This window comes from Clavispora lusitaniae (genome assembly GCF_014636115.1).
Source record: "Clavispora lusitaniae strain FDAARGOS_655 chromosome Unknown tig00002663_pilon, whole genome shotgun sequence".
Lineage (NCBI taxonomy): Eukaryota > Fungi > Ascomycota > Pichiomycetes > Serinales > Metschnikowiaceae > Clavispora > Clavispora lusitaniae.
In genome coordinates this window covers 996,746-1,013,729 of record NW_027093982.1, presented here as the reverse complement: position 1 = coordinate 1,013,729, position 16,984 = coordinate 996,746, and the positions used below count along the sequence as shown (strand labels likewise).

The 16,984-nt window shown below is 48.6% G+C and overlaps 6 protein-coding genes across 6 annotated transcripts; 5 read left to right on the top strand and 1 right to left on the bottom strand. All coding sequences in view use genetic code 12, as the record gives it.

The window, feature by feature from the left end:
* Positions 1–111: 111 nt before the first annotated feature.
* PGA3 (cytochrome-b5 reductase) lies at positions 112–1,035 on the top strand (the record flags this gene model as incomplete). Its single annotated transcript, XM_002617246.2, has 1 exon — positions 112–1,035. One exon carries the CDS (start codon positions 112–114, stop codon positions 1,033–1,035), a length of 924 nt encoding a protein of 307 aa, XP_002617292.2.
* Positions 1,036–2,167: 1,132 nt separating this feature from the next.
* Positions 2,168–2,854, top strand: FOB63_005067 (uncharacterized protein; the record flags this gene model as incomplete). The annotated part of the gene is made up of 1 exon (XM_002617247.2): positions 2,168–2,854. One exon carries the CDS (start codon positions 2,168–2,170, stop codon positions 2,852–2,854), a length of 687 nt encoding a protein of 228 aa, XP_002617293.2.
* Positions 2,855–3,459: 605 nt separating this feature from the next.
* Positions 3,460–4,920, top strand: FOB63_005066 (uncharacterized protein; the record flags this gene model as incomplete). The annotated part of the gene is made up of 1 exon (XM_002617249.2): positions 3,460–4,920. One exon carries the CDS (start codon positions 3,460–3,462, stop codon positions 4,918–4,920), a length of 1,461 nt encoding a protein of 486 aa, XP_002617295.2.
* A 625-nt stretch (positions 4,921–5,545) lies between these two features.
* On the bottom strand, positions 5,546–9,637 carry FOB63_005065 (translation initiation factor 3 subunit; the record flags this gene model as incomplete). Its single annotated transcript, XM_002617250.2, has 1 exon — positions 5,546–9,637. One exon carries the CDS (start codon positions 9,635–9,637, stop codon positions 5,546–5,548), a length of 4,092 nt encoding a protein of 1,363 aa, XP_002617296.2.
* Positions 9,638–9,872: 235 nt separating this feature from the next.
* Positions 9,873–12,032, top strand: FOB63_005064 (SCF ubiquitin ligase complex subunit; the record flags this gene model as incomplete). The annotated part of the gene is made up of 1 exon (XM_066102455.1): positions 9,873–12,032. The coding sequence occupies one exon, from the start codon at positions 9,873–9,875 to the stop codon at positions 12,030–12,032; it is 2,160 nt and encodes a 719-aa protein (XP_065958220.1).
* Positions 12,033–13,246: 1,214 nt separating this feature from the next.
* On the top strand, positions 13,247–16,972 carry RPM2 (ribonuclease P; the record flags this gene model as incomplete). The annotated part of the gene is made up of 1 exon (XM_002617252.2): positions 13,247–16,972. The coding sequence occupies one exon, from the start codon at positions 13,247–13,249 to the stop codon at positions 16,970–16,972; it is 3,726 nt and encodes a 1,241-aa protein (XP_002617298.2).
* Positions 16,973–16,984: the final 12 nt, after the last annotated feature.

The following is a 16,984-nucleotide window of genomic DNA, read 5'->3' as shown; positions in this document are numbered from 1 at the left end:
TTTTAGGACATTTCTCTGTCTGTCCATGGTTCCCTGTCTGCAGGTTGCGGAATGTGCGGGTGGAAAAAAAGCTCCATCAGCCAAAAGTCAAGGCCAATAGTTGGAGCCTACATGTCGGAATTCCAAGACAAGAGAGACTTGTTGAAGCAGCCGCTTCATGGGATTTATATCCCTGTGGCGCTTATCATAGCAGGCACGTGTCTCATTGACTACCACTATTTGCCTTATACCCTTTCTTTTGTGGCGATAATGTGCACCTACAACTTTTACGAGGCATGGAGCAGACGGCGGTCGATTGATCCTATCAAGTGGAACGACTTGGAATTGATTGACAAAACAATCATCTCGAAGAACTCCGCCATCTACAGATTCAAGTTGAACCACGAGGACGAAGTTCTTCGCATTCCGCCAGGACACCACGTTGCTTGTTGTTTCAGCATCGACGGCAAAGACGAAATCCGCTACTACTCGCCCATTTCGAACGAGTTCGACACCGGTTTCTTTGATCTTTTGGTCAAGTCGTACCCGCACGGCAAGGTTTCGAAACGTTTTGCCATGTTGAAGGAGGGCCAGACCGTCAAGTTCCGTGGCCCTGTCGGAAGATTGGAGTATCAGACCAATATGGCTAAAGAAATCGGCATGGTTGCTGGTGGGTCCGGCATCACCCCGATTTTGCAAGTCATCACCAAAGTCATCACCACCCCAGAAGACACTACGAAAATCAAGTTGCTTTACGCCAACGAGACCGAAAACGACATCTTGTTGCGCTCCGAGTTGGACCAGATTGCCAGCAAATACCCGAACTTCGAGGTTCACTACACCTTGACCCACCCACCTCAAAACTGGACAGGCTCTGTTGGCTACGTTACCAAGGAAATGCTTGAAAAATACATGCCTGCGGTTTCTCCAGAGAACAGACTTTTTGTTTGTGGGCCACCTGAAATGAAGAGACTTCTCATTGACCTCACAACCGAATTGGGCTGGGAGAAGACCACCATGAAGTCTGACGCAGGAGACCAGGTCTTTTGCTTTTAGAAGAACAGAGCGCCCAGCTGCTCTGCGACACTTGTACAGAAAAGAAATGCATGCTGGAATTATATGCTAGTGTAGAGATCATTCCAATGGGTCAAACGGCCTGAAAGGGACAGCTTCATAGAAACGGTGGCTATGACTTCCTCTAATTAAATTGTTCCTCTTTCATCTGTTCTCCCTTCTTGACTTTACATATAGCTAGATAAATCGTAAGTAATGAAAAGTTCAACTAAAAATGTCGTATACCAAGAATATGTGGAATGATTTCGTTCCATCGTACCCAGTGTTGAAGATTCTATTTCCTTGAAGTGCTACGTCTAGCAATAGGTTCAAGGATGTAGTTCTGGAATCTGCTTTGGCTCTATTTTATTGTGACATGGCAATGAATAGACACATGAATGGGCTTGATCTCAAGCTTTCGCTGCCAGTAGGTCCAAATTGACTTATTATATTTAGTAGATTAGAAGCACCGTAGATTACAGCAATACGAAATCCTAACATTGAATTTAGTTCTTACTATTTACGGATCCATAAGTTCGGCATACTCATAGTTGTCTGGACTGTATTACACAATAATGAATCTTGCCAACAAGTAAGTATGGTACGTCTTTCCCACACTTAATGTCGGAGGTGACAAAAATACTCAGTAGTGAATATACTAGGGATACAGGGGACACCAGCAGGATAAATAGACCCATTTTGAGAACCACTTAAGTATATGCTTCGTAAAGGAATATTCACCATCTGAACATTTTGGAATTGCTTCTCGATATCTTGTCTCATTGTAATTGAAAGTACGGGATGTTCAGAAATTCCAGAGATATCCAATCTACACATTGCACATTCAATCTAAAGCTACACGGACAGAAGTGTCAGTCTATATAGCTTTCTTTGAAATACTATCAATGAGAAGAACCTAGTGTTCCTATCATGAGCATTATAAGATCAGTCTATTCATCGCCCCGAAGATTTTCCAGCCTCAAATCACAAAACTACAAAGATGAGCTAAAGTAAAAATACTCTGAGTAGAAGCAATTTCTTTCCGATAGAGTCGCCATTTGGAGACATGGGTCAAGGCGCACAACTTCATCATGTCTCCTGCACCACTGCGCGACATCTACTCCATCTCTTCTCCATGGATTCCCAGGCCATATGCACATTCTACCAGAAAATCGGCGCCTGTCGCCATGGCGATAAGTGCTCGCGAAAGCACATCCGACCCACAGAGTCGAAAACCGTGCTTCTTGCCAACTTGTACACGCAAAGCGCCGAAAAGAACAAAGTGTCGCCCGAAGCGTTTGACCAGTTCTACGCCGACATTTACACCCACGCCGCCCAGAGCGGCGAGATTGAGCAGATGGTGGTGTGTGAAAACGAAAACTTCCATCTCTGCGGCAACGTGTATGTGCGCTATAGCGACACACAGAGCGCCGACAAGGCCGTGGCCCAGTTGAACCAAGAGTGGTACGGCGGGCGCCCGGTCTACTGCGAGTTGTCGCCCGTTTCGAATTTCGCCGAGGCAAACTGCCGCGCCTACGACAACAACCAGTGCTCGCGCGGCGACCACTGCAATTTCATGCACACGCGGCGGCCCGGCAACGAGCTTCGCGCCCAGTTGCGCCAGGCGCAGCGGAAATCGCTCGCGTTGGCGAAAATCCGCACCGCCTTGGGCGACCCCAAATGGGGCCAGGAATGGGAGGCGCCCACCACCCGCGCCTATGTGCGGGAGCCAAAGAAGGAGCCAGAAAAAGAGCAGGAGCCGTCTGAGCCTGAGACAGAAGAGTTGTCGACAACAGAAGCAGTGGCGCGTCTCTTTGCGTAGAAGAGAAGGGAAATAAAGAGAAGGGAAATAAGAAAAGAAATCAAGGAATAGGGAAGAAGAGGGACAGTGAGTGGAACATTGGATTGATAGCTGAGGCCGAGTTTGGAGATGCTGGCACTTGCGACATCCATAGGTCAAATGAGACATGCTGGACTAAGTACTGGCGTTCAATCGCTGATACTGACACTTTAATGGGCCAAAGCTGAATGACATTATAACAGCTACATATGCCATGTGGACAATATTGATTGCCCTTGTTCATGGTCGGTGCCCATTTATTCATGTTCTTGCGGCAACTGGCTTATCTTCACACGTCAGATAGAAGTGTTCCAGCATTGGAATATTGTATGATGTACCCTTCATCTACTCCATAATCGAGCGGCTCTTTGGTCAGAGACGCCGAGCCTCTGGAAATAATAGATCATCTTCCTTAGCCTAAGAAAATACACCGAGGATGAGAAAGCGATATATCCGAATTCTACCTGCGCCACTCCAGAAGTGATATTTTGGTGATCTCGGAGCACTACAATTTCACCGTATAGAATAAATCTGACAAAGCGACAATGTCGACTAGACAGTAGATTTCAGTCTCCTCAGAGACATGCATGCGCCACGCCGAGTCGGGGACATCGCCTGCTTCCCTGTGCAGGCACGCGACATGCAACAGGCCCTGTGCGTCGCTGCTCACCACCATGCTTTTCCCATTGTTCCGTCCACGTCACGTCAGCACCTTGCCCCGATATTTCCCACGCACCATGGTCCGTCTGCTCGCGACACAGATGTCTCCCAACGGGCAACCGAGGCGCCCCGCCACCAGCGAAGGAAACGACACAAAAGAGACCCTTGCGCACGACATGCAACACCACAAGCCTAGCTCTGTGACATCAGGCGCTGCCAACTCCCATGTTCATTCCAACGACACACACGACACGCACTCGCATTCCGACGACACGCACTCGCATTCCCACGACACGCACACCCATTCCCACGACACAGAGTCCCACTCCCATTCGCACAGCCTTCTCCATTCGCATTCGCATTCGCATGGCCCGAACGAGTTGCTTTCCGGATCGCTCAACAGCCCAGCGGTCCGAATCACATGGATTGGGCTCGGCGTCAACATCGCCATGGCCGCATCCAAAGCGGCAGGCGGCGTGGCGTTCCATTCGCAGGCGTTGATTGCAGACGCCATCCACTCGCTTTCGGACATGGTGGCCGACTTGCTCACGTTGGCCACCGTCAATGTTGCAGGAAAACACGGCACGTTTGAACGGTTCCCGTTGGGCTACGGCAAGATCGAGTCCGTGGGCACGCTTTTGGTCAGCGGCGTACTCTTGTTTGCTGGTTTTTCCGTGGGCTGGAGCTCGCTTCTCCAGATCTTCGAGTACGTGTTGCCGGCACACATCTACGACTACGTTCTGCTTCTCCAAGTGCACTCACACTCCCACGCCCATACGCACACGCATGCGGACGTGGACGGCCACGTTCACACGGAGCGGGCGGCGCCAAACATGAACGCGGCATGGCTTGCGTTGGGTTCCATCGGAGTCAAGGAGGCGCTTTTCCGCAAAACCATGGCTGTGGCCAAGAAAACAAACTCCAAGGTTCTTGTGGCCAACGCGTGGCACCACAGAGTGGACTCGCTCACTGCCGCAATGGCGTTTGTTACTGTGACTGGAGGCAATCTCTTTGGTGTTTCGTGGCTTGATGCCGTGGGCGGCTTGCTAGTGTCTGCGTTGATTGTGAATGCCGGCTGGGCCACGTTCCGCGACGCCATTTTCGAGGTCTTGGACCGTGGGGCGCCAAGATCGTCGCTGCAATACACGGAAATGAGGCTGATGGTCGAGGAAGAGGTCGCTGCATGTGCCGAGGCCGGTGTTTCTGTGGCAGATGTGGCAGTTTTGGCCGCCGGCGCTCGGACGTCGCTTCTTGTCAAGATCGATGCTCGCGAGAACATGACAGTGGCCGAGATCACGGCACTCGAGTCTCGTTTGAACGACGCTCTTCGCAAACGTGACAGATACTTGGGGAAGGTGATGGTGCAGTATCTGGTGAAGCAGGATTAGAGGGCATCGGCATTGCTGGTCCAGCGAGACTTATGCTTTATTAACAAGATTATGTTGAGGATATATCGAGGATTGTATGATTGTATGGTGGATAGTATGATGGGTATGGTGGAGGAATACTCTCGGCCAATCCATGGTCTTGTGGGTTCACAAGGTCCTTATGCATCTCCTTTATCGGCGCCGTTTGTTGAACAGATGTGCTTATCTTAGAGCTTGTAGATAGATTAACAGTATGACTTCTTTCCTTTATATTTATTCAAAAGACAGTATTTGCCTCGGTTGTACAACAATTAGATAAATTCTCAATGAAGATTATACATTCGATAAACATCCTCTTATATGATTCGAAAAATATCGTGCTTGTTGACCGGAACAAGTGCACCCAGGTTTCAAAATGATTATATCATCAGCTGTAACTTTCACGCTCGTGAATTTTCATTCATATTACTCTTTCTTTTCCTAGAAGATAAATGATTTCATTCCTTTTCGGGTTCGTCCTCATACCTTGAGGTCCGGATAAATACATCAGCTCTATCAAAGCTATCAAGGGTTATAAATACAATTGTCAAGCCATTTGATATGGCCCACTATGGACAAGTGACTATGGACAGGCTAAATACAAGGTTTACTTTTTCTTCTTGTTTTTCTTACCCAGGCCACCTTCGATGAACTGCAAGATTTCGTCCACTGACTTAGATGCAATTTCAGGGTCGGGTGTTGGGGTATGGTTCTTTTTGGCCTTCACCGGTTTTATGACGGTAGGCTTGGCTTTAGGCTTGGCTTGTGCAGCCATTTTCTTTTGCTGTTCCGTGTATGCCAAGTACTTGGCAATGTTGCCAGCAAAGTTACGGCATTCCTTCGAAAGAACGTCATCATGGCCCACTACCTTGGAGAACACCGCACCAGCAGCCTGGAATTGTTCCAATGCAGCTTGGAACTCGCTGGCTTGAACAAGCAAAACACCCAAACGATGACGGATGATAGCGGTGATGTCGCTCGATTCGCCGTTCAATTTTTCCGAAAGCTCAATGGCCCTTTCGAAGAAACGACGGGCCTCACCAGTCAGTTTCAATTCTTGCAAGACAGTACCAAAATTGGACAAGGTGTTGACCGTGTTGGGGTGCTCTGGACCGTAGACAACGCTCCAAGCCTCGAAGGCACGTGTGTTCAACTTGAAGGCCGACTCATGATCCTTGTTAAGACTGTCGTAGAACGAAGCCTTCACATAAGCGTTGATCGCCTCGTAGCTATCACAACCACAGAGCCTTTCGAACAAAATGACTGCCCGGCGAGCGACAATTGCTGCTTCAACAGACATGTTGTTTTCCGCGTAGATCTGAGCCAAGCTCGAGTAGAAGCTAGCAGTCTCAGTGTGCACGGTTCCGTAAATTTGCTGGTAGAATGAGGCAAGCTCCTCCAAAAGAGCCCATCCAACTTCTGCGCCATCCCGAATCTGGACCCGGGCTGTTTCGAAGATCTCGTCAACAAACGAACAACGGAAAGAAGAGTCTTTGACCACTGGAACGAAGCTGACAATATCATCAGCAACAAGAACACGGTGGCCCGATTCTTTGTTGAAGCGCAAAGCCAGAGCCTTCCACTGAATTCCGACTTTGTGGGCGATTTCTCTCACCAAGGGCAAGGCGTGGATCTCCTTTTCCCATCCGGATGACAACGTGTATCTAAAGCGAACGAGTACCTCGCGTTCCACCAACAGAACAATCTCTTGTGGGGTCAACTTGATAAAAGCGAGCTCCTTCTTAGAAACGAGGGACGATACAGCATCGTCAATAGAAACAGTCGAAGTAGATCCCAACAAGCAGTTGTGCACGTGAGCCACGAAATGTGGTTTCAAGAGAAGCGGAACACTGGAACCAAGACGGCGCAAGACATGCTTAACACCACGGGCAATCATTTCTTGGACACAGAGACGTTGCAAGGCGGCCATGTTTGCGGCCACAGGGAGCAACGTTGCAGCAGACTTTTCTTCTTCGGGCTTCTCTTCCTCGGGCTTATCAGAGTCGGACTGTTCAGTCTTGTCAGACGATTTTTCGGAGTCTTTTTCAGCCTCTTTTTCAGCCTCTTTTTCAGCCTCTTTCTGCTTCTTTTCGCTCTCAACACGCTTCTTCTCATTCTCCTCTATAGCCGCAGCGATTTCCTGGGCATGAGTCTCGGCCTTCTTTTGTGCTTCTGTGGCGATCGTTCCAAGGTAACGCATGTTGATACCGCCACGGTGCATGTAGTCCGACAACTGGGCACCATCAAAAGGAGCAGCGTTTTGTGCCACATCGTTCAAGAACTCTGGAATCAAGTGTTGTGATACAAACTCAGACAACTCCCTCACGGCCTTCTGGTCGTCTGCACTTTCGTTCACACCAGTGAATGCGTCTGGGTTGAGATTAAGCTCATCGTATTGAAGAGCCACTTGTGGGCGCTCTTTTCCTTCCAACTTGCCTTCCTTCTCCAAGCGCTCAGTTTCGACTTTGAAAATGGCCGCAGCCTTTCTTCTGTACCACTCTTCAACAGCCTCGTGGCGCACAGAAGCCTCGCGATGAGGGTACGAAGTTTCAGAGCTCGTGCAATGCTTTTCCACAAACGAAACGTCAAGTGGGGTAGTACGGTACAAGTCAATCACGTACTTACGTCCATCTGTGCCCTTGAGACCCTTTGTGTCCTTTGAAAGGACCACATCTTGGCCCGAGTCGGCACCAGACTCCAACTGCACACGATGTGGCTTCAAGTGGAAGGCATCTGCGAGTGGCTTCAAAGCGTCAGCAAATTCTGCATCGGTCCGGATCTCGTTGGCCTCCAAAGAAAGACCGTACACCACCTTATCGACGGCATTTCCTTCGGCATCGGTTTGTTCAGAGAAAACGCCAGGTACAGGCGCTTGGCAAACCACTCTTTCACCCAAGTAGTCCACCACACATGCAAGCAAGCTGGAAACACCTGGAGCGTCCACACGGTTCAACAAACGAACTGCCGATACATCTTTGGCTGCACAGTATCTTGCAGCTTCATCGCCACCAGTAGAATCGTGGGCACCTGTGGCATTAACGCCGAAAGAGTAGAAGATGTTGTTGCGCAAGTAAATATGACGGTCACGAGGCTCATTAGGATTGAGCGGAACGACATTGCCTTCCACAATGCTAACAGCAGTGGCAACGGCAACTTGGCGGAACTCTTGAATGTACTTGCTGAGCAATTTCTCACGCAACAAACGCTCGTTGAACGATTCCCGTGGGAACTCTTTGATTCCTTGAAATTCGTCATTCCAATCTTTGGCAAGCTCGGCCCCATCGACACCATGAGAGAAACTTTCCGCCATAACACGAGAGGCATCGGCAACATTCCGTGTCGCCACTTGTGCCCGAGAGACAGACCAAGGAAGAGCAGGGCTTTGGGTGGGAAGCAAATACGAATCAGAAAACTGAGACGCAGTGGCTAACCGTTCCTTGTTTTGGGCTATGGTCTGAGAAAAAAGAGGCGACAATTGCGATACCAAGTCGTAGAACACATAAGCTTTACGTGAGACTCCCTTCTCGTTGGTTTTGAGAACAGGGTTGAAATTAGCATTGGAAATTCTGTTAACAAAGAATCCCGAAGCGTGACAAGTGATGGAAAATGTTTCTCCTTCCAAAGTGGTCAATGTGAGGTACAACAAATCACCCTTCAAACGCTGAGAGGAAGGAACTGGATTCCATGGTGACAAAGCAAAAGATTTGAGAGGAAGTTTCCAGAGAGAAAACACCGATTCGGCGTCGGCATGTTTCTCCAAATCGCAAGAGAAGTCAAGCACAGAAGAAACTGTTTGAGAAATGGCAGTAGCAAGCGCAGCGTCGGAATCAGTTTCAGTTTCTGGCTTCGAAGCTTCAGCTTTTGGCTCAGGCTCCAAAGTCTCTTGCTTTTTTGCCTTCTTTCCCTTTTTCGCAGGCTTTTTGGAGACCTTTGCGACTTCGCTGTTTGTCTTCGTCTCGTTCTCAGTCTTTGGCTCACTCTCTTTCGTTGTCTTATCCTCGTTCTCCTTCTTCTCGTCCTTCGTCGCTTCGATGTCACGCAAGCCAAGCGACCCCAACTTGGATCCACCCAAGACGCCAGGAGACCTTGCGGCAAAGTCAAAGAAGTTCAAGCCAACATTTTCCCGGAAGCGGAGAAGGTGCTCATGCACTTTCTTCAAAGTGTATGGAGCCTCGACCAATTGAAGATCAATATCACCAGAAGAGCCGAGAGCCTCTTCCAAAGTAGAAAAGTCGTCGAACTCGTCGGTGATGCGGACATCGCCATACACAAGAGCATAGTTTGTCAAGTTGTTCAAGACGGAAGTAGCGGCTAAAGCTTCTTTCACATCGGCAATGGTTTCGCTTAATGCGTGGTGAGATTCAACAAACTCGATTTTGGAGCCCACGCAAGACGGGAGGCGGATTCTAAGTTTGGCCTCTTTCACCGGGTCTGGGGTACTTTCGGCCATGGTCAGTGGTGGAGGAGTATCTGTGAAAAATTTTGGTGGAAATTGGTGTGGAGAAAGCGGGCGCGACATTTTCGCATTTCTCGGGAACCAAAGTTGAGTCGACTCGGTGCGAGAAAAAATATTGCGACATTGTCGCAAAATTAGAGAAAAACCCACGTACCGTTGGTGCAGGAGCAACTTGCCATTGCAATCAATCGTGGCAATGGTGGAAGACACGGCAGATGCGGGAATGTCGCTGCGGCAAGACATGAAGACATTTCAAAATGGATCATGTGGAGATGACAGACATAGCATATTAGAGGGAGACGTGAATAGTACTGGACAAGCCACCCAAGGTCCGACTCAGCAGAATAATAGTTGTATTGCCGCCAGAATACGTGAAAACACATTGCATACGAAAAGTGGTGGTCTGACTAGGGATGGAGAATACAAAGATTCAAGAGAAAACACCATCAAAAGCGCATATACTAATAAGCCCGAGTTCATGAGTCAGAACCGTTATGAATCTACAAGCCCCAAGAGTTGCAAATCCTCGGAAAATGCACACAATAGACAAGGGGGAGACCAAATGGGCGAAAAAAATAGCGTGGGAAGTGAAGTTACACGAACAGAGAACGTGGACAGTGATGGAAACCATAATAATAGACAAAATAGGAACACAACCAGACATTTCCGAGACAGAACCACTGGACAAGAAAGTATAGGTGAAGAAGACAAACAAATCGAACAAATCGAACAAATCGAACAAAACAAACAAAACGAACAAGACAAACAAAACGAACAAAACGAACTAGACAAACAAAACAAACAAGACAAACAAAACAGTCAGAGCCACGAACACGAACCTTACACGCCGCACATCAACGATCTTCCGCACGAAACGTTGGTGGACATTTTCGCCCACCTCACGCCAATGGAGCTCCGCGAGCTTCGCCTCGTGTGCCGAAAATGGAACAGCGCCGTTCTGGACAAGGCTGCGTGGACGCAGGCGTTTCGCAACCAGCTCGGGACGCCCAGCGAGTTTGCTTCGGTGACCGGGCTGCGCGCGTGGCTCGCAGAGTATTTTGGGCGCGTGGCGCGCCTCCGCCAGTGGACCAAGGCCAAGGCGCGCGCCCACCTGTACCTGTTGGTCAACGGCGAGTACGGCCCGCTGGCGGTGGTGGAGATGGATTTTGCGCACGACCGGCTTGCCACCATCTCGCCCGCCGGCTCGCTTGCGCTGTGCGCGTTGGTGCTGGGGAAAAACCAGGTGTTTGTGCCGGGATCGGCGCACTTTGCTGCGGTGCTGGCCCTGGACGCTTCGGGCGCCTTGCTTGGAGTGGGCACGCGCGACGGCGTGGTTTGGGCGAAGAACTTGGCGCTGGCGCAGCCGGCGCAGGCGGTGGCGCGGCCGGACCTGGCAAATCTGGCCAATGTGGCCCACCTGGCAAATCTGGCCCACCTGGCAGATCCAGTGGAGATAGTTCTGGTGCGCGTGCGGCGCCAGAAAAACGTGCGGGGCGCGCCGGGCGAAATGGTGGCGCTCGACGCCGCGGGCCAGGTGCGTGTTTTCCTGGCGTCCGCGCTTCTCCGCCTGGCGCATCTAGGCGAGCGCGCCTTTTGCATGGACACGGACTTTGAGCGCATCGTGGTGGTGACGGCGGAAAATGTCCATGTGCTAGCGTTTTCCTCGTTGGAGCCGCTTGCAGTGGCGCCGCACGGATGGACGCTTGACGCTCTGCCCCGGTGCCATGTGGACTTTGCAGGCTCGGCGGTGGCGCTCGTGCACGGCTCGTCGGTGCGAGTGTTGCGCGAGCAAATGGCATGGGCGTATGTGGAGGCGCAGTTGCCCGCCAACGTGGTGCACACGGCGCTCCAGATGCCGGCCGGGCGGCCGCAGGATGCGCGAGTGGCGGGCGGCGACGGGCGTCTCTTGGCGGCGGCGCTTGACGACGGGTCGGTGGCTGTGTTCAACGTGCGGGCGCGCGGCGCCTTGCGCCCGCAGTGTTTGATCGCGCCGTTCCACGATGCGCGCGCGCCGCGCGGCCTTGAGGCGCGAACAAAAGTGGCGGTCGACAGTTGCGTGGTGGTGGTGGCGGCCGCGTACGACTGGGTGCATTTTTACGACGCCCATCTGGGGCGGTACCTCCGCGAGGGCACGGCGGCGGCCCGGCGGGGCACGCGCCACGGCACCGCGCCCGTTCTGGCGGTGGCGCTAGGCCCGTCGGCGTCGGGCGTCGTGGTGTGCGGCGACGTGGTGCAACACTTTAGTTTTGGCGCGCCGCCCGTGCAGAGACCCAGCACCCCGGCGGGCGAGTCGACGCTGCGCCGCGCGCGCCAGCACACCATCCGCACCCAGTTGGACGACTGGGCCGCCCTCCGCCATGCGGAGGCGGAGCGCGCCCGTTTGGCCGATAAATACAACGGCACCGACTACGTGTCGGAGGACGACGAGTTGCGTACGGCTATGGCGCTCAGTGCGAGCGATGCCAGCGGCGAGGACGCTGAACTTTTGGCGGCGCTTGCTCTTCTGCGCCAGGACGAGCTGTCGCCGTGGCAAACGCTTGTCAGTCCAGAAGGAACAAGCGCACTGGCGCACGGGGGAGAAGACGACGAGGAGGAGATTCTCCGCCGCGTGCTTGAGCTTCTGTTGCTAGAACACTAGGCATTGAAATCGTTCTACTTTAGGATTTACGATCCATGAACGCACCCTTAACGAGAGCCTCTTCGACCTGCTGATGCCCTAATAGAATGAGCGGTTAAGTGCATGTGCTTTGGACTTCTGTGATTTCAATATCTGCACGGGCGGTGATAGGCACCCGACTTACATCAAGACAACCTACAAAACTGCATGTTTCGACTTAGCCACGGCTACGAACGTCTTAATGGTCCCACCGGTCTCATAAAGCATGCCTCGACTGTTGCGAAAGCTTCGCTGGACTACTACTCCCTTCCATACATCTTCACGAGGCTGAAACACTATTGTCCTTCAAACTGCTAGGTATTAATCATCAGTAACTGAATGTTGGACAAGTTGAAATTCGAATTTGATGCATCAACGCTTGTACCTAATGCTCAATTAATCTTCAAGCCCGATTATCAAATCTTGGTGCAAAGTTTTTGGAATTAGGTTTTTTTGCAACATAACTCAACATATGCCTGAGTAACTTCCCTTCCAACTTTCCTTCCTTAAGGGAACATACTCCCACATACATCGAACGCTTGGTGGTCGACGCTTTTTTAGCAATCACACTTACAAAAGAAACGACATTAGGATACTCAGGGCTACATGTCCGTATCCAGAAGACCGTATCCAGAAGTTACAAATCTTCTCCAATTGGACGATCCAATTTTATTTTGTTCTATTGGTCTCGATCTTTCCGATTGTCCATGATGAGCCGATGCATTGTGAGACATTGGGCTTTCTGCACGCCACTGGGGTAGTTCGACACGCTTATGCACGGCCGGCGTATAAGCCAGATCCTGCTTTCTTTACGAGCGCCTGGACGAAAGGGCAATAGCACAAAAGCTTCAGTTTTTGTGGCAAAAACAAAGAAACAAAGCTGAAGGGTACCAAGTGGTAGAACTTGCATATATAGAAACGTATCTCGAAAAAAAGACAGTTCTAGTATGCTACGAGACTCTGGACGAAGAGTGTTCCGAAGTTTTCCGTGAGTGTAGATACTGTGCAGGACGTTGGATTAGCCAGTGACTTCTTTTCATTCTTACGAAAGCTCTGCTCACGAGTCATTCTACCGTTCTTTGCTTAACCCCTTCCTTTTTCATATTATTTATTTGGCGCTTGCTCTTATTTATTGGCTACCTTTAGCCCTTTTCTAGCCGACAGCATCTGTTCCTTCCAATTTTATTTCAAGAACGATGCATCCTAGATTTGTCAAAGGCGCCAGAGGCGAAAAAGTTCGTTTCTTCCAGTCTTCGATCCCATACTTGAATAACAACGCCCTTACGCTTTACTCGAGCGGGAAAACTGCCCCTTGGACTCTGGAGGAACCCCATCCTTCGAGCCATCGAATCTTGTCTTTGTCCAATGGCCACTATGGAATCTATTTCACACTCATAAACCATGAGCTTAGGCGAGAAGACCGCTCGCAGCTTTCAGATCAGGCGGCGCCTGTTCTTGTGCTTTTTGTTCCCAAGTCATACCGGCCCTTTTTCCCAGAGTTTTTCATCTCCAAAGCAAATCTGGATATCAACAAAAGCATCTCCGAGTTGAAATCGGTTCTGCGTAAGTTCCTTTCTACATGGTCGCTTGTTCGGCCAAAGGGTATTTTGCTGCTCTATGGTGGTCGCCGTCATTACTCGACATCCTCCAAGGTTCCGTCGGAGAATATTCCTGAAAAAGAGGAAGATGACTTCGAGTCAAGCTTCCAGAAATCCCAAGTGGATAAGATCGTCAATACCTTCATTTCTCATGAATGTCCTGAAGATTTAAATGTCATATATCCTCTCTACCAGGGCTTGAAAAGAAACCACATCCCTCTCCCCTCAGTCCACGAATATAACATTGTGTTGAAGTCGATTTCCATGAGAGAGTTGGACAGCCAGTGCACAATTTCAGCGATAGAATCGAAACTTACCAGCTTATTGACAGTTTATGAGGATCTTTTGGCCGTTTGCTCCCGTGATGCAGCTTTCAAGCCCAATACGGAAACGTACAATGTGATTCTTGCTGACATTTTCAAGGGGGCCTTGGAAGCATCACAAATTGCTCTGGCCTCTAATATCGCTACAGAAGATTACCAAACTGGGCTAATAAAGGCAACGGAGTTTTGCCAAGTTGGTGTGGAGTTGTTTTTATCCATTAAAGAACCAAAAGAGCTCGATCTAAACACTATTTTGCCGAACATGGTGTCGTCTATCAACGCTCTTCCTAACGTTTTGACTCTGAAGTCTGCCAAAGCATTGATTTCGCTTCAGGATGCCCAAATTAGCAACGCAAAGTTTTACTCTGGCCTTATTGACCTTTCGAGAAACTTCAAAACTTTAAATGTTTTGGGGCTGGACAACAAAGAAATATACGACTTTGTGTCGAATGTTTTTAACAGTTTCAAATCAAGCTGCCAATTATTCCCCCACTTGGCTCATCTGGAATTCGATGTATATTTCGCTTTAATCCAAGCATTGGTCAGTAACGGAAACTTGGCCATGGCTACGAAATTCTTGGACACCATTCTACTTGATTACAAGGACATGGTTTTAAACGACAACACTTCTTTATCGTCAAGGAAAATGGATGTTTCTGCATTGATTTCTGGGTACCTCGATGCCATAATGGCGTCTGGAAAACCAGAAGACTTGAACAGAGCCTATAACTTGTTCAACCGTTTTAAGCAGATCACTTATATCCCGGAACTTACCATCGATGTGCTTAATACCCTCATCAACAACTTCATTAATCGGTATTCTCTTTTGGAATTGGAAAAATTGTCTGCAACAGATCAGGATTCTATCTCAAAGGAACAATACACCATCTATACGAAAATCTGGGAACTTTATGAGTACGCTGCTATCAGGAAGGACTTTCTGCCTGCGATGCTTGCCATGGCCAAGTCACAAGGGAAAAAGGTAAATTGCAGGGACTTTTTACTCTCTCTCAGTCTCGATTTGAATGACCATTCCAAAGTATCGAGATTGTTGAAAGAAATTTTTCTTCACGACCATATTATCAGTAACTGGAATATTTCTCAGAAAGTATGCTTGTACCTTCTGAATGGTGTGAGTGCATATGGTAACTCTTACTACTCCAACCTTTTGTGGAGTTTCGTGGAACAACAGGGACAGCATTATTCGGATGATGCCACTGAGTTGAATAAATTTTTAAGCCAGCATGTCGCATTCGTTTTGCATAATAGTGTGGAGAATCTTAACCTTCTTTTGAATTCGAAGGTTATTTCGCGTGCATTTTCAAATTTCTCTCTAGAAACAGACAACATTCACGGACTCATGTCTATTTGCATGTACTTTATGTCCTTCATTCAGAATTCTCCTTTGAATCATCATCAAGCTTTCAAGGTTTTGCAATTTGAGTCCTGTTTGATCAATCAGTTTGAAGACACCACGAATCATTACATTGAACTTTCCTCTGAGCTCACTCAATTCAAGGAAGCTTTATATGGTTCATTCAGATCTTTATTCACAAACTCTCCACCAGAATTTTGTACCAAGGATGTCTCCGAGGCTTGCAAAGCTTTGGGATTGGAAACTGTGTTTTCTTCTCAAGTGAGTTCACTTTCCGATGACCATTTCCTGTTGGATTTGTCCGCGTATTTCAATGTAAATTATCACGGCGCAGTGGACAAATTTGTGGAGGGATTTCAATCGGGATGTAACTTCAATCAATTGACTTGGAGTCTTGTGTTGAACAGAAATTTCATCATGGACGTATTAGAGAAGGATTCCATCATCAAAATCTCTGAGTTCACAGAGCGTCTTTTGAAGCTGAGACTTGAAGCAAGTGAGGTCATGCATTTATTGGGCTCATTGATTGAATTGAAAAACGACAAAGTGAACATTGAGGTGTTGAAACATCTTCAGACTAACCATCGTAAAGTTTTACTGCGTGATAGTGTGTTGAACCGCTTTGCGGAACATGCATCTCTAACAGACAACACATATTTCTTGAAAATATTTTCTGATGACCTCAATAACTTGGTTCATGAAAACAAGAGCAAGGTTTGGCTTGGTAAGCTTTTCTCTAAGTTGGTTCATATTGGCCAGTCGGATAAAGTGTGCCAATTTTTAGATCAAGATTTTGCACAGGTGCTTAGTTTGAATGTTGGTAAACCATCAGACGAATTCTTTTTGAATGTGGTTTTGAACGCGCTTATGGACACTGGGAAGGAAACAGAAGTTAGCCTGATTTTCCGCCATTATTTTAGTGGTGTGGAAGGAAATAAATTGTTGTTGCTGTCTGAACCTTTGTTGACAAGTTTGATCAACTATTACATTCTGAATGGTGAGTATGAAACAATTTTGCTGAAGTTTGGGCCACTTCAAGACCGGTCGCTGAAGATCAGACAATCCATTGAGTTCGCTCGCTTTATGGCCTCTTTGGAAGGAAAGGAAGTTCTGAAGATGCAGAATTCCAACATGAAAGAGACTGTTGGTACAGTCGCTCTTGCTCTTCTTCAGGAAAACCGGACGAAAAACATGCGAGACATATTTCAAGAAAACAGGCTTTCGGCTCGGAATCGTGAACAATTGTTTGATTGCTTAATAAAGTATTTAACTAAAGCGTCTCGATTGAGTGGGCAAAGTCATGTTGCCATCTTAACTTATAAGTTTGAATCGGTTTTGAAATTTTGCAAGGAGATTCGCATGGACGAGCTCAGCGTTGATAATTTGATCACCATCGTCAGGTTCCTCGGAGCCATCAAATCCAAGACTTTATTAAATGTTCTTGTCAACAAAGCTGTTTGCGACAACACAATAGTGCCAAGCTTCAACTTTTACTTTTTGCGATTCACAATTCCATCTCCACGTGCTGGCTTACGGTTGTTAGAGGAGTTTGAAAAAGCGCTTGCAGAGACTGGTGATGATGTGAATTTAAGCATGGTCACTGACTGTGCACATGCTATGGTGTAGATCTGCACCATT